The 21,665-nt window shown below is 37.9% G+C and overlaps 1 protein-coding gene across 1 annotated transcript in view; it reads left to right on the forward strand.

The window, feature by feature from the left end:
- Positions 1 to 15: 15 nt before the first annotated feature.
- Positions 16 to 21,665, forward strand: part of PRKAR2A (protein kinase cAMP-dependent type II regulatory subunit alpha) — a 77,455-nt gene continuing 55,805 nt past the window's right edge. Inside the window, exon 1 of the mRNA XM_064519071.1 lies at positions 16 to 491. Coding sequence (XP_064375141.1) covers positions 230 to 491 — 262 coding nt within the window. The 5' untranslated portion in view covers positions 16 to 229. The remainder of the gene's footprint in view (positions 492 to 21,665) is intronic.

Here is a 21,665-nt window from a genome sequence, read left to right on the forward strand (position 1 = left end):
GTGACGCACGCGCTCCCCGTTCGGCGCGTGCGCGGCCGTTAGCCCCGCGCTCGCGGCCGCGCCTGCGCAGCGCGGCGGCCGGGGCGCTCCCCTCCCCCCGCTCCCCTCGGCGCGGCTGGCGTGACCGGAGCGGCGGGAGTCAGCGAGCGCCCGGGAGGGAGGCCCCGAGCCCGCCACCGGCACAGCGGCCGCGGGGGGAGGCGGCGGCGGCCTCCGCAGTCCCGGCGCCATGAGCATCGAGATCCCGCCGGGCCTCACCGAGCTGCTGCAGGGCTACACGGTGGAGGTGCTGCGGCACCGGCCGTCCGACCTCCTCGGCTTCGCCGCCGACTACTTCGCCCGCCTGCGGGATGCCCGCGACCAGGAGGCCGCGGCGGCGGCCGCCGGCGGCCGCAGGGGGGTCAACTTCGACGGGGAGCCCATGCAGACCGAGTCCAACGGCGAGGAGGAACCCGACCGCGGCGACGAGGACTCCGACTCCGACTTCGAGCGTGAGTGCCGGCCGCGGCGGGGGCCGGGGGGCGGCGGCGGGGTCCCCTGGCCCGGCGGAGGCGGCCCGGCAGGCCGGCGGCGCCCCTCCGCCCCTCGGCCACGTCCCCAGCGGCGGTGCCGCGGCGGGACGGGCTGCGCGGGGGAGGCTCCGCCGGCTTCCCCCTGCGGCGCCGCGGCCGAACCGCTTCCCGCGGGGGCTCCCTGCGCGCTGCGGCTGTGCAGCGCCGTCGTCCTGCTGCCCGGGGGGCGACCCGCGCCCGGTCCGCGGGGCTCGCGGCGTCCGGAGCAGGGATCTTCCCTGGGTTGGGTGGCGGGAAGCAGATATGCGGAGCTGCCGAATAACGGCCGGGCTCGTGCCGGGGGTCTGAGCGGAGCTATCGGAGTGAGAAGAGCGTACTGCCAAGCATGTGATATGGAAGATCATGTGGCGTTGTGCAGTCTCTTCTGTGCTTGCCCACAATGATTTAAGGGCAGAAGCGTGAGGATAGGTGTTCTTCGTTGAAGTTGGGGATGAGCTAAGCGCTTTCATTATTATTATCATTACTCCCAGTGTTGTTTGTTTAAAGCGGCTGTTATAAAGCCCTGACATAACTTCTGAATGTGTTGCTAAATAGTGAAAATTCAAAGCTACCTGCGTCCTCCTGTTCATGCTGCAGCTCTCTAAGAGAGAAAAGATACTGGATACTTACCTGATCTGGACAATGAAACTCCACTTTTTAACTTGCACGTTTTTCTTTTGTTGTAGTGGACAGTGTTCGGTGCGCAAAGCACAAGTGTTTAAAATTTGGAATTTTAATTGAGCTTCAAAGGGGAAGGTTATGTGAAACGTTTATGAATCATACTTCTTAAAAAGCTTGGAATTTGGGACCTGGCATTTCTGAATAGTCTCTCTTTATTAGGAGGTAACTTAAGGGGGAAGGAAAAGGTGGAAAGACATGCTTTCCCTAAACTTTTAGTGCCTTCATTTGGAATTCTTATGCCCTTGACCTATAATGTGAGTAAAGATTTATGACTTTTATAGATAAGGGTTTCTTTTTCAGACCAATTACTCCATGTCATCCTGTGGATGTAGTGTGTTCTTACATCTGTGCTTTGGTTAATGGCTTTAAAGAAACAAGAAGAAATTACACTGTGGAACAGATTGTTATCATTATTAAGGAAGCATTGAGAGACCAGCTATTGTTGCAGCCCTTTTAGGCTGGGAACTTCACAGAGTGAAACGCAGATCTTACTCATGAAAGTGTACAATCTAAACAGGATATGCAAATATGTGAGAGGACAAGAAAAAAAACAGGCAGCAAAGAGGAGGAAAGACAAGTAGACTGATTGTGGCTGGAATGAAGTTAAGGGGATGTGCAAGTGTGAGCATGTATTTATGACAACCATTATGAGTTATTTTGTCTTGCACCCAAGTTACCAATATTTTAAAATGCCTCTAAATATATTTTTAAAATGCTGCTATTAAAATATATTCTTTAAAATACAATCCTAGATTGGAGAAAATTGTGGTAAATAGTTGGATGTCAATTTTTAAATGTGCATTATTTCTGTTTTTCTTAAAAGTTCTGGTGGAGGCTTTCTTTGGTCACTGAATGGTAAATTTTCTATTTCTTGATCAGTTTGTCTTGCTTTAAGGTTTGAAAGAACACGGAAATGAGTGTAAAGCTTTCCTGGTTAATGTTGGAAACTACAACTGAAAGGATCTGCTGAACTTCAATGTATTCAGATGAAAACTTATAAACTTGATGGTGGCAAACCACTTTTCAAACATAGCTCTATGTGATGAGGCTGTCCAAAGCACGCAGGTGGTTCCTTTGCTTCAAGTTTCTTTTCGTAATCTTTTTATCTCAGATAGAAAATTCAATTAATGAGACTGGTTGATGTCACTTGTGCTAATCAGAACCCTTGAGGCAAGTGGCACTGTCAGTAATACTGTCTTGCTTCTGCTCTGAAAAAGCATGCTATTGCCTGCTTGTGGTTTCAAAGACCTGGTAAAGGAAGAGTGATATATTCTGTGAAACAGTAGGCAAAAGTCTCTGTACAGGGTCAGGGAAATGATGTTTTATCATGTTGTTTAACATTGGGGGGGGGGCAGTCAACCATGGTGGCATGTTTTTTAAATTTCCGTTGTAACGGTTATTGAAGAGGGCACTAGTAACCAGAAAATACTGAAGATGGAGGCTCTGATATCTTTGTCCTCTGTGAATTTATATTAAGGAGAATTTTTCTACCTTTATATGGGAGATTAGATCTTTTATGGTCATAGACTGCTCAGCATTTAAAGGACACTTAGAAAAGAGAGAGGAAAACACACAAAATGAAAAAAATCCAGATGGTCCAACTGAACAGATCCTAACAGTGTTTCATTAAGATTGTATTTTTTCATCCTGGACAACTTAGGATAGTTTTCAATTAATTTTGCTTTGTTTTCTTAGTTTAATACTCTGTTTTTGAGTTGAAAAGACTGAAGTCAAATGGATGTTTTAAAATGTTTCCACTGAATTTTTTTTAATTATAAACATAAAATTAAGCAGTGTTGTTTTTTTTTTTTTTTTTTTTTTTGGGTAAAATACTACATTAAGAAATTTAAAGCTAGTTTAAAAATTAACCCGTTTTTGTGTGTTGGGCATATGAAAAATGTGATTGTCTCCACATTTCTACTCCAGGCACAACATTAAATTTATGCATCTCACTAGACTGCATGTGCAAGCAAAGAGTTGGAGAACACTTCAGATAACTTATCTGGTGCATTTTTTGTTTGTTTGTTTTGAGTGCATGTGGTAATGGAATGGAGAAATAATTTAAAATCAGAATAAATTGAACCTTTGGTATGTGGCAAATGTCTGCATGTAGTCATAGTGACACCAGTGGTTCCTTTTCTGCCCATAATGGTAATCCATCAATGTGGTAAAAACCACTGAAACTAACTAGGCTGCAAAAAAGACTTTATTCTGTTGTGACACTTAAGAAATTACCACTAGGTTTATGTTTATTCTCTAAAGACTAGCTTCTCATCCCTGATTTTGGTCCTTTTTCCCTGAAGTTTGTGTATATGTGATCAAGATGATGGCGGGGGTGACTGTTCAGCAGAGTTCAGTGTGTAAAGAGTGTGTGAACAGTGGGGGAAAAAAACCCTAAAAAAATATTTATCCAGTCAGCTTTGGCAGTGAGCTTACACTTATACATACGAGCTTTCCTCAGAGCTTTTCTGTTTGACCAGTGTAGCTGCAGAACTGACAAGTTGATAGAGTCAGGAAAAGATGCAGAGTGACAAATTAAAAAATCAGGCTGAAGAAGGACTCAAGAATGGGTATGTATGTTGCAAATGTGTCCTTGACCACGACACTGGTAGTCCTAGCAGGAAAGCTCTGAAAGGACATGTAAAGGCTATAAAATGAAAGCCATAGAAATGTTCTTCCCACTGTTTGAGACTGAGTTGTGAGCTGCAAATTCTGTTGTGAGCAGCAAATCTGAAGGAAGCAAGGCAGCCTCCCCCCCTGCCAGCTGAGGGAATTGCACAGAGGTCCAAGGGTGCTGTTCAAGACTTTGGGATTTAGCTTTTAATTTTATGCCTCCTTGGTTGTTATAGTAATCAATTAATAGAAAAGCTGTGGTACTCTTGGAAATATTAAGCAAAACTAGTAGAACTGAAAATAATACTGGGATGTACACTAACTTGAACAAGTCAGATGTTTAATGACACATGATGTATAAAAATATATATATATTATACATGCAATACATAAAATTTATATAAATTTATGTAAATTTTATATCTATATAACTTTCATTTTAGACTTATATATGATATTTTCATACATAATTATATAGAAATATGAAATGGCAATTATTTTAGTGCCAATTCCAATTTTTCTTTCTCAGGGTTTCACCTTGGTTTTGGAGGAAAGGCTTTATACTTCTTGAGCAGCTTCCTGAGCAAAATAGAACACTTTTATATTGCTTCTGAAATAATCATTTTCTCTGTGTTCTGTTGTTATAGTGAAAAAATGGTGCATATAAATCTGGTTGAACAGGTAAAATCATACTGCTTAGTTCTGCAGTCAGCTTCTCAATTAAGATTCAAGGATTTGCTAAATGTTATCTTTAAAACATCAATAGGATATTTGAGCAGAAGGGGCCTAGAAGGAAGAGAAACAGTGGGGAAATGCAGTCTCCTAAATCATTAAATCTTGTAAGCGAATCTGAATAGCAGTTCAGTCCATCTTTGAAATCTCTATCTTTTTTTTTTTTTTAAATTGTCAGCAGAAGTGCTTGATATTTATTTAAATCTGTTTCTGGATAGTTAATGCTGTTCTTATTCTTGAACATCATTTGCTTGTGCTTTTTTATTCTGTGCTTGTCTGGTATGTCCAATACATTTTCACTGCAGAATTTTTGTGTTACATCAATCACTGAGAGTTTATATAGTGTCTAAACCAATTTACAGGTCAGGCATAACTCCTTGCTGTTTTCCTGAAATAATTCAAGGAAACTTATTAAATGATAGAAGTCATATGATGTGAATCTTTCAAACTTTTGAGGGAAGGAATAAGGAGAATAGTAGTCTTCCAGAGAGTTCTGTTCAAGTTTTCGGATGTGATTCGGATTCATGGATTATTGCAAGCTTTCCTGTGAGACACATTTACCTTTAAAATGGAAGTGCTTTTAACTTTTTAGTAGTACATTCGCCTAATGCACTGTTCCTGCATAATTGTTAATTTCCTGGGAATAAAGCATGATAGCTTTATCCTCACTCTTTTTTTTTTTTGTCCTCAAACATTAAAAGGGCCTCATTTTACAGAAACTCATTTTTACAATATTATTGCATTGTGTGGTGCAAATTCAAATTCAGCCCAAGGAATAGATATTCTGTTTAAAATCCAGGTAGCACATAGTGGACACTTTTATAATCTAATAATTACTGGCACTACGTTTCTTTATTTTTTTCATTGAAATTTTTTCTGACTAACTCATGTGCCGTAACAGTGATTGTAATAAAGTTGTTTTGCACTCTATTTAAGTTGTTTCTAGATTTTTAAGGAGATGGAGGAAGAGGCTGTAGGTTGCGATCAAACTATATTAAGGCTTTGAGTTTGGTATATAGAGAAATAAATACACCTACTTTCTTCAAAATATATATTTAGCAGGGATGAATGTGTAAGGAAGCGCTGATATCTGAAGCTGTAGAAGAAGCTTTAGTGTTTTATCCCTTCTTTGATTCTCCATCAATAACATTAAATTCATTATGAAGCAAAGTTTTTAATGATGCATCCCTGTTGATCTCTGTTGGAAGAGAAATATATTTCTGTGTATAATTTTCTAAATGCCATAGGTCTTAACAGTGTATTATCATGAATATGTTTAACACAGAAAATACCAAGTGAAGGACTACCGTTGTACAGCTGTTAAACCTGCACATGTCTTTGTTTTGCAGAGCTAGTTCCCACTGGCTTAACTCTGAAGGATTAAGTAGAGTAACTTCAGTTAGTATTAATGGAACTTCACTCTCTATATTTATCTTGCTCACGCAAGGGAAATTTGAAGATAAATGAAGAATTAAGGAAAACAGGTTTCATTTCTCTTTTAGTTACTTGGACAAAATATCAAAAGCTTTTTTTCTAACCTCTGAAGCTTTTTTTTTTTTTTTTTTGCCTCTGTAGTTGCTTATCGCACAAGACTTTCTTTTCAGGATTTCTTCTTAAGATTGTATTTATTGTATTAAAAGATTAGACCAGAATTTTTTTTAAAAAGTGATGCAGTATTAAGGAAAACATCATTTGTGTCTTAATGGAGCCTGCAAGGATGTTTCATCAATAATCTTCAGTACAAAAGGAACTTTAATTAAAATATAGATACAGTATGCCTCTCTTACCTGAGACAGCAGGAGAACTGAAAGTATGAAGTGAAGGGATAAACTGGCTAGCTGAGAAAGAGAAGATTATAAAGGAGTTGATTGAAATGTGCAGACATTACTGGATACTGCTAAATGTACATTAATTTACATCAGGAAGGAGGAAATTCTACATTGATTTTAAAAGATATGTTTCTTGCGGTTTAAAATGTGAGGAATGAAGGCATGCAATAGACTTTTTTTTTAACCTTGTTTTCTTTTTCATTCATATTTGTAATCTCTCAGATGCTGGTAACTTTTCACTTAACAGTTATGCTTGGTATTTTCTAATAGAGCACTTGGTATTAGCTATAACTATTAGCCATCGTCTCTTCAATAAATGATGGGTACTCTGCACTATGCATTTTTAGTATCTTTGTGTCACTGTAGTAGAAAACAGATAAGGTAAATGGTAAGAACACAGGTAAGAAAAGTAAGTAGTGGGGAATTTGAGAAATCTGTGTGTGGACAAAAGACCAGTATATAAAAGGCTCTTGCACCACAATGCTGATTCTATTAAAGGTTGTGTACTTACGAGTTTCTTTAATGCAAAACAGATTATTTCCTTTATAAAGTACAGATGTGAAAAAGACTATTAGGTAGAATCTCCCAGAATTATTACTTAGAACACTCAGCTTCTTTGTGTTCATTTGCATTTTCTCTGTGAGGTTCTAAAAATCCCAGTGGTCACAACGATGTTTTGATTGCTTCGATGGATAGGAATGGATAGAAGAGAACAGGGGATTTAGAAAAGAGCTTCTCTTCTAGTTCTCCCTCATACTGCTATGGCTGGGCCTGTGTTTCATAAATATACATGACTTACTGTAAAATAAACCCCAGCATTATATCAGTAGCAGTTTTGCTATTAGCCCTTTCCATATTGGGACATTTTCTTTCTATATGAAAATTAGAGAAAATGAGTAGTTGTGGTTCTGCTCTGATTATAGGCTTAGAAATTCCCTTCAGGAGGAAAGGCATCTCTAGGAACACTCTGCCTTTAGGGCATATGGGAGGGACTTCTGTAGCAATGCTTTCTTTTTTTTTTTTAAAAAAAATATATATAGATTTTTATTTCTCTTTGAATATTCTAATTAAAAAAAAACAACCAAACAACCACTGTCTCTGCCTTCCTGCTATTTCCTGATGGCTTTCTGAGTGTGGCTTGAAGAACAGCTCTGCTTCTCCTCAAAAATGACACACAGCCTGTAGGAGCTCCATTTCCAACTGGTATGATGGTGTGGTTCATTCTCCCACGCTCCTTTTTGGATGTTGGGGAAGTCTAACCAGCAAAATTGAGCAGCCTGTCACAGAATTTCTCTCTAAACTCTTGTGTGGACGAGGATTAGAATTACAAGTTAGAGATGAATTGGTTTTGTTTAAAAAAAAAAAAAAATCTGCCATTAGTAAGTGTGTTTCTGCCCTTCATTGGATCTGAGTAGTATGTACTGAAGGAATTTCAGAGCTTAAAGTACAGCTTCTCGTGTTACCAAGCATTCTAAACATTTCGTAAATATACAAAATTTATGTGAGGAGAAGTATGTCTTTTTTAGCATAAGGTTGAGAAACTAGTGTATAGTCTTTCCTATGTATTTTTGAGAGAACTGTAGTGCCAAGATTCTTTTCTTGGTGATTGTATATTGACAGGTTGTTACAGAGCAGGATGTTACAATGGCCCTTCATTTCCATTTCAGTTCTTCCTCCCTTGGGGTAGCACATTGTTTTGTGCTTCCTATTGGGAGAGCTGTCTGACACAGAGGTTTGAGGAGAAGAAAAATGCAAGTATTTATGCTTTTTTTTTTTTTTTTTTTTTTCTTTTGGGCCTCCAGTAAACACACTGCCATTTCTGTGACAACACTTGTGCTAAACCTGATTTAGAAATATAATTCAGGAAGAATTGCATCCACAAGGACATACCATGGCATAGGGATTGGGTCAGTCTCCAGTTATCATGGATATGAGGAATACCTCTCTGAAGAATATCAGAAAGTCTCATGGAAAGCCCTGGAATGAAAATTCAAAGGTGGCAGAATTCTCCTGTTTTCCAGAAGTAGTGGTTCTGAAACTGTTTTTTTTCTAACATTTAATATTATCAATGGATCTGCTTAAAATTCATTAATATTTGTAAGGTTTCAAGCTTTCTCAGTGATAAGAAAAGACTGCTCATGAAGATAATTAACATTGTGATGTTCTGTCTTTGACATTTTTGGGGGAGAGGGGTGGGGAAGATCCGCAAGCATTCTTCTTCTGAAATAATAAAACTTTATAGTTCTTTCACCTCCCCTTAGAGTGCTGTTGTTACTTTTATTTCTGTATGCTTGAAAAATTGAAGTATTTAAACATCACTTGATATAATTTGTATAATGAATTTAATTCTAATCCTTGAGATTGTATAACTTTATGGTAAAGAGGTATATTTGAATGGGCTTAATTTTTTCTTGTTCTCTCTATGAGCATCCCCTATGTCCTTGTGAAGTCAATTAAATTTCTCACTGCTGAAAATGTTTGATTACTAACAGTTTTATGCCTTATGACTAAATTATATATAGCAGAATAAAAGTATATAACTTTATGGTGTGTATTCATACCCCTTTTTTTGCTTTCCATAGCTTTTACATGCGGATATTTGTAAGTTTTCATGGCTGTAAAAGATTTGCAATGTGTGCTATGTGCAGGCAGGATGTAACAGTGACTGTGGGGAGCTCTGTAATAGAAGTTTTCCTACCAAAAATCCGTTCACCTAGAATTTGAAGTATGTAGTACTTGTTACCTGCTGCTATTATAATAGTTTGGGATATATTTTTTATAATTTTTATATTGTGCCTTTGAGGTGAAGATATGAGTAGGCACTCTGCTTCTTTGCACTAGGTAAGGTAAGCAGTAAATTCCTAGTGATTTGCAATGTGCAGTATAAAACAATATGTGACGGCTGAGGTTATTAGAATACAAAGCAATGTTTCTTGGGAGTGTTTTGTTGAGTACATTTAAAAGCAATGAGGATACAGAACATCTTTGTCTTTTACTTTGAACACTGAAATGTTTTGCCCAATATTTTTCTTCCTGTCTGCATTAACTTAGAAGTAACAAGTTGTTTCCTTTGAATTTGACCTGTAACAGAGAATCTAATTACCTTGCCCTCTTTTTTTGTCCTCAGTATACAGAGAAGTGCTAGCAGACTTGCAAGAGGGAAGCATGCCGTGTTTGTTTTTTGTTAGCAGTATCAGGAGTACCAATTTTCTTGTGCTTGGTCTGGGAATCTTCGGCTGTCTGAACCCATGACTGAATGGTCAGGGATGCTCTTACTTCCTGCAGAGAGCTCTTTTTCTCCAGGTGCTCTTTATATGTTTGGGTCCATCAGATACAGCTACTTTTTACTAAAGCCACATCCTTTTTCAAACTTCTCAAGTATCATTGGAATATTAAGAGGAAAGAGACTCAGAAACAAGTAATAATTCTGGTGACAATATAGTAAATGTCACGAAGCCAGGACTTGATATTTCTAGTTTAAAAAAAACAAACTCAAACCAGTAATACTGTTCATAAAGAAACAAAAAGAACATAGAGTATTAAACAAGTTGGTACACCATCATTATAAAAGTTATTTATTTCCTTAATATTTAAATTGTGGATTAACCCTTCCCAAACCCTTCAGTTCAATCCTTGGAATGGCAGAAGTCTAGTTCATTTAAAGAAGTTGCATTTGAAATGGCTCGACTGAATAGCTGAACAGTACTACCATTTGCAGAGAAGAGTATTCAAATAGAAAAGGTTGGTATCTGCAATGCATATAACTGCAGCTGAATTTGTTGGAAACATTGGAGTTAAGTAGAAGTCAGAGTTTGGAGAGTGTGACTGCTTATATGTTATCAATGTTCATAATGGGAATGAAAATAGTAAGCAGAGTTTAAAAATAAAATTGGCAAGCATGAAGGATGTAAGAGAGGATCTCAAGTTAGCGAGAACACTTAGTTATGTTAATTTTCTGTGACAGTGGGCAAACTGCGTGTTTTAAATGTTAAGATCTATATCAAGCATCATTGTGCTTCTCTAAAGGCTAAAGTTTTGCCACTATGAAGATTTTTTTCTTTTAATGTAATGACATGGAATTTCGTAGCGTATTGGAGTTTTGCAGAACCTGCTCACCTTATTTTTTGGAAATAATAGAAAATAGCTGGAAGTAAAATGTACCTGTCTGCCTCTTACAATGTATTAAAACCTCTATATTTTTTACAAATCTGAAAAAAAATCTGTCCCTGTACTAAAATAAGCATGTCGGGGTCTTTTCTGTGGATGTAAGTAATCTAATAACTTTACCATTAATACAGTAATCAAGGCCCATTTGGAATTATCTTCTGAAATTATTTCAAGACTTTTTATAAAGTAACATACTGTTTCCACCATTCTTTGTTCTTGCACATGCTCATTTTGCAGAGGACTCCAATAAGGCACCTGTCTCCTAGGGGTCGGAAATTTTGTGAAGGCAGTTAGTCATTAATAAACAAAGCTGTAGAATACTTGTTTGTGCATTATTAAGTACTACATATATGAACTGATTTTTGAAACGAACACAGTTCACTTTCTGCAGTAATATGTTTCTTTTTTTTGCTAATTTATGGTGATTCCTCCTGTCATAAGTTAAATTACTATATGGTCATATACTACTTATTTTCACCTCTAAACTGCATTTTAGATTATTTTCTCCTACGTGTACCTAGCACTGAATTTACAAATTGTAGCTTGTCACTTGTTGCTAGCATTTTACCTTTAAAGGAACAGGCTGACTGAACTGGAAGAGCTGCTTTCCTCTGTGCAAAGAAACAGAGGAAACAGTATTTTAGTTAAAATGTTAATGCATGTTTTTATGTTTTGTTGTAAGCAGTGCCAGGGGTCAATGTGATTTTGTACCAAACGGAGGTATGGGAAGAAAGATGACTCAGAAAATATTTCAAAGATGTAGTTAACTCCACTTAAAAAAGGCAAAACCCGACCTCTCCCTCCAATTATTCCATGTAAGGTAGTGTGTGACAAAATACATTATTAAAAGAAAAAAAAAAAACAAGCTTGCCAAACAAGCTTATCCCATCTTCTGAACACTCGCAGAACTAACGAACATGCAGATATCACTGCTGTCACTTTGGTCTTTTGGATGACTCTTTCCTAGGTTTGGTATGTCTCTTTGTGTCATGAACCTTTTAGAATAGATATCTTGTAGCTATTATACTTACATCTTCCAGGTTTTATAGAGAGAATACCTTTAAAAGGACATTGGCTATTCTTGCTATCGTGGTAGTTTAAAGTTAGGAAACATAATTAACAAGAAGTTTAATTATAATATTGCAGAGTTCTCTAAGTTTGGTGTTGGTGCAAAATGTATATTTACTGGATTGTCAAAATAGTAAAATAGTGAAGAAATACTGCTTGGCTGTATCAACAAGGAATTTGTTTCCAAGTGACTGCTCTTGCAGGCTTTGACAGGATAAAGTAGCTGGAATATGGGTAAGGGTTCTCCGCCTGTCAGGTAACCATACAGGGAGCTGAAGTGAAGGCCATGTCCTTTTGGGGGGCTTGAGAAGCAAAGGAAAGGCCTTTGGGACTGCAGCTCACTTTGGTCAGGGAAATCTTACTGCCATTTTTATGACAGGATAAATGATAAATTGTGCCCTCTTGCAGGGACTTGAAACATTCTTGGGAAAATAAAGGAGGGTTTTTCCTGGGCTGGTGAGAACACGCTGAATTGTACTATTATCTCTTCTTTGTGAACAGGACAGGTCTGTCTGTCTTCACTCATCCTCCTTTCCCCAAATACTTCTTACTGTAAAAATAAACTGTATGTAATTACTGGAAGGTTTTTTTGTTTTATTTTTTCATCTATGAGATCTTTGTCTGTCAGAATATTTCTTTACATGAAGATTAGTCTTTTTACAGCTGTGTTTATATAAGAAAATAGTGTTAAATTTTGACTTAATATTGTTAGAAGCTTAAATCTGAAGGTGGAAAAGCTATAAGGTATATTCACTCTGAGATATGGTACAGATTTTTTTCTCATACTTTTGTTGTGTATTACAACTTGAGCATTGCCCAGATAAAGAATTTTAACTTCCGTAGTTTTAAAACTTCCATACTTAGTCTACTCAAATTTATTTATAGTTTGTTTGGTAAAAGACACTTTCCAAATTCCATCTCAATGGAACAAGATCTACTTGTGGATTATTGATGGATAATTGCACTGGGCATGCAGTAGTATTTGGTATTGTATACATATAGAGTCACAGAATTGCCAGAGATGTTAGCAGAACTTCTGCAGAATCCATGATAATCTTCTGTTCCTTCTGTGCAATCTCATCATTTTGTGCCATTCCACAGTCCTCTGGCTCTCGTCTTCCTCAGAGCTGAGGCTGTACTACTTGCCGCAGTGGTGGTGAAGGGCTAGGTGTGAGTCATGTTTCATTTTCCTCTCCCCAGCAAAGCGCTTGACCAGAGAAGCAGCTTGGATGGCAGAGTCAGTAGTGCTCAGACAGAGAATTGTCGCAGCCTAGAGACATGGGGAAGCGAGGCAGAAATCCTGGTGCCCAGCACTGTGATTCTGAAGACGTACAATTCCGTAAGGAAAGGTCCTACCATCCAGTGAGGTTGGATTAACTGGAAGTATATGAGAAGTACAGTGGGTGGAAAGGAAACCCTATTGATTTTTTTTTTTCTACAAAAAAAGTTAACAGTATTACGGTGTTTGGTGGCGCCTCTCCCATTGCTACTCTGTGTTTCTAGGACAGACTTTTTTTTAATGGAAAAGCAATCATTTCAGTTTTAAGTATATCTAGAACTTTTCATAAACAAGTTATCAAGGTTTCCAAGCTTTGATTATTAAAAATTAAAAGACATTGTTGTATAGTTGATCAGATGTGATATGATACATGATATGATTGTTCCAAAACATATTTTTTGGAACGTATCAGGTATAATTACATGGGAATACTAGTTATTTCAATACATTTTTTATTTCACAAGCCAGTAACAAATTTTTATTCTTTTATTAAGGACCTAATTCAAAATCTGTTAAAATCAGACTTCAGTAAGAATTGAGCCAGAGCTTTAAAATGTTGATCTTTTGAGAAAGGTCATCAAGCTCTGTTCAGGCAAAAGTGAATCTTTTCAGTGGTGATTATTTACAGAATAGGGTGCTGTATTCTAGAAAACAGTGACTTGGGCAAGGATGTAGAGGTTATTGTAGGTAATCAGCTGATAATAGATGCCTATTATGGTGTTGTGGCTAAGATGGCTGGTAAATATGTTGAGGTTTGTCCAGGATGTGGATGCTTGTTAGCTTTTATGTGGCGTTAGTAGAATAAGTACTTGGTGAGTATGATAAAGTGTGGTCATCATTGAAACATTTTTAAAGGAGTCAAGAAAGTGCTCAGTTTGTAAATAGGGAGAATATGCCCTGTGGTAAGAAATTGTAGAAGCCTAACTTATTTCTCTGCTCCTCCTCCTCTCTCCCCCCTCCCCCCAACCCCACAGCCTAACAAAAAAAGCCCCAACTAACCCAAACCCTAAACAGTGGCTCTGTCAGAATTTATAGTTACCTACCTGCAAAAAGGATGTCTGAAACCACAGGGCCCCTTTATGCCTCTATCTGTAAATTAAGGTTACTTTGTTTGCCTTCTTACCGTTGGAACTGAACTGGAAACAAAGCGTGAGTTTTAATGAGCTTTTAGAGCATGTTGCCTGGGCATATAAAGGTATTTCTATGCCCTGATTTACATGTGGGTTGTGTGAGATTAGGCTTTGAATCAACTTGAAGTGAAGCTTGATGCTGGTTTTCCTAATTGAAATTCCTCTTGCTCTTTTATATAGATCAAATTAGATGACTGCAAACCAGTTTTACACAAACCTTGTGAAAGTGTGCTGCATTTCATCATCCAAATCAGTAACGAAAGTAGAAGCGACTCGGGCAAAGAACCAGGGACTTCTGTGTGCCTCCTATTTTAGTCGTGGGATGCTATTCTTAAATCCTACTTGTGTAGTTACAATTATACAATCCTGAGCTCAGGTTGACCCAACAAGTACAGCTGCATAACATCCATATGAGGCACATAAAACACTGTCCTGTCAATGTTGCTGGTTGCTTCTGCTGTTCTTCAAATCTTCCCTTCTCCCTTATTTTTCTTCTGAATTGCTCTCTTTTGTAGAACTAGTTCAGATATAGTTTCTTACTGTCAATCACATGAAGTGCAGTACCTGATTGTGAGAGTGAGCTCAGTCTGTTTTATCCGAGACTGTAAATAGCTAAGAGGCAAAAGGAAAAGCTTCTTAAACTGTATCTCATCCCTAAGTCCCCACGTTAATTCTTCCCTTCTATTCTAGTGCAAACTCAAGGATGTCTGTAGGATACTGTATATCACTGATGAAATTATGGTTGACATTTTTGACTTTGCACTAAAACAGACGGGAAGACCTGATATGATCAGTGGTCGTCTCTCAGCTGGTTGTGTGCTCGGGCTTGGGACCGAGACCTTGCTGTTTCTTCTGATTTAGTTGCAGTTTAGCCATAGCATGTTCTGAAATGGTGGTGGATATGCAAGATGTGACAGAGTGTGAGTGCAGGCCTGAGACTGACCACATATGTATGCCCTGAGTACAAGCAGTTGTGTCCTTCTCTCCTGCTGAGTGTGATTGACTTACTGTGCTAGAAGCTGTACTAAAGCTAAGCAATATCCATCAAGCCAGTTAGTCTATCAAAGAAGGGTAAGGGAGTTGAAACAGTTGGATTCTGATTGTTTTCTTTTCTTACGCTGCCTCTACTTGTATAACTATTTTTGTGGTGATGTATCTATTTCTTAGGAGCAATGGTCTTGAAGTTTTTTTAGATTTTTCAAAAAATGTCTGTTGTGATACTATAGCAAAGATAATGGAAGACAAATTCTCCAAGAAAACGCGTATTTCATGAAAAATGAGTCTTGCTGTTCTTAAAATGTTTCTATGTCCCTTTTACCTACTGATGAGATTAAATAACTTGCAGTATATATAAAATCAGTTTGCATTTGACAGCAGAACAACTAGCTGATTTTATTGTAAAGATAACTTCAGTTCGTGTGTGCATATGTAATATCTACTTTTTCCTCTATGTAGATGGCTGATCATTCTGCCCTGTTTGTTAGAGACTTATGAAATACTACAAGCTGAAAATACGTAGATGGTTGGGAAAATGTGACTTTATATAACTGTGTATTGGTGAAGATTTGAAGCAAATGAAGCTGCTATTAACTTGTTTAAAAAAAAGGCTAACTATTATCATCCATTCAAGAATAATTTGTCAGGCATTACAAGAAAGTGTCTTAAATCACCGAGCACATCTATTAATTACGTTCTTTTATTTAGGTCCTCTTACATGTTTAGTAATGCTGGAGTTTTAGATTTTATTAATGCTTTGAGCTTCGCTACGCAGTTTCAGTTGCACAGTAGTTCAATTCTCTTTGCCCTTCTTCGCATAGAAGTTAGATACCATTAAGTATCTCTTGTAATAAAAGATGTGTGTCCAATCGTTATATCAATCTGTGGCTCTCTTTGAAAGTTATGGCTGAATATAAATGATACTTTGCTTTTTAGGTAATTTAAGATGCTAGTAAACTATATTAGATATGGATGGCATGGTAAAACTGCTCCAAGATGGTAAATACTTGTGTTTTTTTTTTTTTTTTAAGATACCTTCTACACCCTGATACCACATTATTTAAAGTCACTGTCAGTCTCAGTAGGACTTCATAATAAGCCTGCAAAGCAGCTGCCAAGTGCAGATATCCAACTTTTACATTCAGTGTTGTGTGATGGTAGCTGTGACACGATTCCAATTAAAAGCTTGGTCTGCACACTGCAGATGTCTTCTGAATATTAATGTGTACTACAGACAGAGCAGATGGAATCTTTTTAAAATATAGTGCAGTGAATGGAAAATTAGGGTTGCGTTTCTGATGGAAATTGGGAGATAGTCAAAGTTCTTTTTTTCTTTGTTATGCATTGCTAAATCACAAGAATATCTGTGTACTGTCATCATCTTTCTTTACATATAGGAGGAAATCAACTCTAAATTATGCGTCCAGATAAAAATACAGCATTATGTCTTACTAAAATTATTTTAAAGGCCAAGTGTACTGAGAAAAATATTAAGAGTGTATGCAGTGATGGCTGTGCCTTAAAAGATATGCCACTGCCTAAAGGACAGATGATGCAATAGATAATAGTTGAAACATAGAATGTCTAGGAGGTATCTGAGGAGTTCTTCATTGACGAAGACCGTGTAAAAGTATGTATTTATGTGTATTTAATTGGGATTTGAACATGCCTTGTGAGGAGTATTAGGAAAAGTTCATCCCAAACAGGAGGGATAGCAAAAAACTAGGAATAAAAGAGGATGACAAGAACATCAGTGATGCACCATACTGTAGTGTGTTGTAGAACCAAAGTTAGCTTCCAGAAAATAGCAGCAATCCAGCTGTGAAGATGTGTAGATTACTTGTGTGTTTACCTTGCTTCTCTGGTGAATTGAAATATGAAGTAAAGTTCTGGTAGTAGAAATATATTAAAGATCTTGGAAATAATAGAGGAAGTGTGGAATTGAAACAGAAAGAATGGTTGTTTCTATATGAGTGGGAATTGTAGTTGTCTTCCTTTCTGCTAGTCATCCTTTTGGGCAGAATGCAGGAGTGTGAGAAGGGAATGAGTGTTTTGGGAGAAGAGTTTATAGAAAAGCCAGTGACAGGATATGTGAAATGTGTAAATCTGGTACACTTTTTAATTCACTCGTGCTATTACTGTAATTGTGATGTGCCTGCCTCCCACCCTTTTCATACTTAATTTTACAATAGATGTTTCTGGCCTCAGCAAGGGTACTTGCTTCAGTGATCTATGCATACTTTCAGAGAGGTTGGCTGTGTGGCGTTCTTGAGGATAATACTCAATGGATAGTGTTTTTAAGATCTAGACCTCAGTAGAGAGCAGAATTGCCCTTGAGGTTTGGGGGAGAACAGCAGTGACTGCATAATCTCAGGATGAGGTGGAGCCGTCTGAACCTCAGACAACTAGTTCTGGTGTTGCAGTCCCAGACCATGGGTGTGGGTGCCTTTCCCTTTAGGAAGGAGTGTACAAAGTGCCCAGCAGAATCAGACTTACCTGTGTGCATCTGAGATTGAGAGGCCTGCAGTGGGTGATTGCTCTTGTGGAAGTTTTCATAATGTGTAGTATGTTTGGTTGGTTGGGATCATAGCGGGACTTTTAATTAGGCTTCTGAAAAAGGAAAAACCACGTGACCGTGGCTGATTTTACTGGCAGGTCAGGAGTGACTGAGACTGTGCTCTTTAGGGCAAGGACTTGCGTACCTTAGACTTAGTAGTGGCCCTGGGCTGTGACAGAATAAAAGTTTTTTATAATAGGAAAATATATAAAATATTTAGCTCCAGCTTATTTTTTGTTTGTTTGTTTCAGTTTTATTCACATTGCACTGACTCATACCCAGCTCATTTCTCTAAGCTTTGGAAAGCCATCCTTTATAAGAGGCACAAGGAGTCCATCATGGAAGAGGCACAGTTGCAAAAGATCAAAATGGAGTAACTGACTAAACACAACTAACTGACATTTTTTGACTTATTTGGAAATTATCCTTGGGATTTCCAAATATGTTCAGTGAAACTCAGCTTTCCAAGTAAACCGGAAGAGATTCAAGTGTTGTTAATTTGTAACATGTAGTAGCGACACTGCATCTTATCATCAATAAAAGGATAAAGATTAGTCAAAAGTCTTTAAGGTCTGACATTTTAAATGATCTGAACACATGAAGTTAAGTCTTCTAAGTATCTTGGAAATCAAATCCGTAGTAAAAATCATTTGAAATACAAAAGTGAATTTTACTTTAAAAGAGTCAGTCTGAGTTGAATGTTGCTTTAAACAGCACTTTTGAAGTTTCTACCAAAAAGATTTCAGAACAAAGTTATGTCTTCATTACATCTCAAAGGTCTTAAATATCCTGAGGTATTAAAAAAAATTTTTTTTCTTTAGTATCTTCCATTTTTGCTCTGATGGCAGCCTGGTAACTAAAGAGGTGAAATTTGAAACCTGGACTGGTAAGATAACAGAAAAGTCTAGAGACTTGGAAAAGGAAGAAGCTGACCTTCCTTTTGCCGCTTCACCAAGACATGTGGGTGAGTTGCCCATATTTCTTGTTGTTTGGGAGATGCTTCATGGCTCCCTAGATGAGATGCAACTGTCTCTTCCTGTCTAAAGCATGTATTTTAATGAAACTTACAGCTATTTCTTCCTCATATGGTTATTCTGCTAGTCTGTAGTTTCAAAATCATCTTTAACTCTTTTTAGCTTTTTCATTTTCAGAACATCCCCATAAAAGGCTCTTCCAAAATGTGTTCAGTATCCTATTTTTTTATCATCTACTTTATGTTTAGTTTATAAGCCTAACATCATTCTGGCCCTTAAAACTTTTGTTATGTGGCTCCTTTGCTTCCCTATTTCTGAAATGCCTTCCTCTTTGATTGAGTTTAGGAGCAAGCTTAAATTTCCCTTTCTAACTCATCACCTCAGACTGCCTTCCTGGGTCTTCCCTTGCAGTACCCTCCGGTCTCTTCTCTGACAGTTCTTCGAAGAGCTGTCAGTTTCTTCTCAACTCTTCTGAAGCTGTGAGGCATCCTTCCTTTTCTGTGCACTGTATAATTTTGTCTTTCTAATCTTTGAAAAAATTCTTTCATTTCAGTCCCTAACAATCTCTGTTGTAATGTCAGCATGCAGTTATATCTTTAATCACTGTCAAATGGGTCCTTTCAGCTGAGGTTGTACCTTAGGACTGGGGATTTGTCAAATTCCATGTTTGTAAAGCAAGCACACATCTTATTGCTCTCTACTGCATCTTTATAATATAGACTACACTCATGAAAAGCAACTCCTTAGAAAACAAAAAAAAGTGCCAGCTTTGGTGTTTGGCTAGATCTCTGAAACACGTCAGCAAGAATTAGGAGAGGGCTGTGTGGGTAATGCCACTGCAATGTCAGATAATACGGAATGCTGCTTGATAGTTGTTCGTTCTCCCATGACTTGGACTTACGTTTCAGTCAGGCTGTATTAACTCCTGAGTTCTGTGAGCAGGGGTTCTTTGCATAATGTGATTATGGTCCTTTTTGGTATTGAATTAATATCTGATAGAAACAATCAAAATAGTATCCTGTAACATGCAAATTCAGTCATGGAATGAGAATACTAAAATAGTGTTTTATTTTCTAAAATGTCTTCAATTAAAAGAAACAAACCATACCTCTCAATAGCAGTACTGCACTAGGACATTATGACAGAGGTTTCCCAAATTTATTTCAGAGAGCTAAGTTAAATTTTATGGTTTTCTCAAATGTATCAGCTTTTTTTAAAGCCTGTCCATCCCAAAGCGCACATTAATTTTTTTTGTATCTTAAAAAAAGAGCCAACCTAATGTTGATGTAAGTACGACAGCTTTAATAGCTTTGTAAAACATCTTTTTAACTGACACAGACATCTTGCTTGTTGACTTACCTTTTCCTTTAAAAAAAGTTATTACATTTTTTCTATCAGAGGGGTTTTAAAACAGCTCTGAAAGCAGGTACCAGGAGCTTCTTTAAGATGAGGCTTCTGGACAGTGTTTTTCCATTTTGTTACTGTAAGTTCTAAGTCCAAATTTAAAAAACTGATTCAATCTAGAGACCAGGATGTATTGCTTCTTTGGCTTTATATGTTATTTTCTTTAGCTACTTAAGACAGTTCTTTTTTTAATGTAGAAAATGAAGACATATCTATGCCTCTATAACTTCTCCTGTAGTAGAGAGAGAAACTGTGTTTAATATTAACATATTTTTTGTTATTGCTTTCCAATTTAATAAATATAAAAGCCTCTTACTGAAAACTTCTAACTGTGTGTGTGTAAAGGCAATCCTGGACTGTGGTTTCTGTTTTTCTGCCTTTTTGTTTGTTTTGGGTTATCCATGCTCTGTCTGTTCATCTTTGTAAAGAACTCGCTTCCTTCCTAGTGTTCCCTGACCTTTTGTCTTCCTCCAGATATCTGGCATGCTTCAGCTGACACATCAAAATCTCTCCCATCCATCTCAAACCAGATTCCTGAGTTTCTCTCCTCTTCTGGAGGAGAGAAAAAAAAGAAGGGCATCCATAGAACTCTTATCACTTTCTTTCCATATTCCTTTAACAAAGGATATATTGGCATGTAGACCAGAGCTCTCTGACAAAATCTACTAGTTTGCAGCTCCACTCAGAGTCCCTACCTTATCAAGCAGAGATCTGCAGGGGGTTACTGGAATTTGCTGCTGTCCAGGAGGGACATCCAAATGGAAGTCATGGATACCTAACTTTGTATTAGCCACAAGGAACCCCCTTATTTTACTTATGTATTCAAAAATGAGTTTAGATGAGTATTTAGTAAAGTACAATTGTGTATCTGGTGATGGAAGTCTTTCTTCTGTTATAGCATTAAATTTTAATTACTAGAAATCCTTAAATGTTGATTCTCGAATCTTCAAACTTTCTCACAGTTGCGATGGTTTGTTTTGATGTGAGTCCATTAACATCTTGGTGTGTGGAAAAGCAGTATGACAGCTGTAGTCTAGCACTTCCTTATCATAACTTGGTACAACATTCCTTAGAGACAGTCACGTCTCGGATTTATACTCCACTCTGCTTCTGGTATTCCAGCTTTAATAGCTTCTAGTGTGAACTCATATGTTTTGATAATCTTAACTGACTTGTTAAATAAGAACTGTGTACATTCTGTTTCCCTCTTTGTCTCTGTTCACATAGGATGATTTTGTGCCACAGTTCAATGTGCTAGTACTCTGGAAGTCATCGATTGCTGCTGGTTTGTTTTATTCATACCGGTATTGTATGCCTATGCTCTTTGGACTCTGAGTGCTGTACTACTGAATTTATGCAACCTATTGTAAACTTTGTTCTCTCTTTCATCAAGAAACCTTCAAAAAGTTGTTGAGTTGGTCAGAATGTTACACTGAAGATTTGTATTAAAAGAAATCATTTTTTTTTGTATACACACTAGACTTAACTTAGTGTGCCTATTACTATAAATTGTATCCAGGATCAGAAGCAATTGGTGTGTCGGTCCCCGCCCCCCCCCCCCCCCCCGACCAATTGTGATTAAGAAGTGTTCACAGAAGTCAGTAAAAACAAAAGTCCTTGTGGAGAAGGAGGGGAAATAGAGTTTCTAAGGTATGCAATACAGAGTGATAATGTCTAGTACTCC

Source organism: Dromaius novaehollandiae, chromosome 12 (genome assembly GCF_036370855.1).
Source record: "Dromaius novaehollandiae isolate bDroNov1 chromosome 12, bDroNov1.hap1, whole genome shotgun sequence".
Lineage (NCBI taxonomy): Eukaryota > Metazoa > Chordata > Aves > Casuariiformes > Dromaiidae > Dromaius > Dromaius novaehollandiae.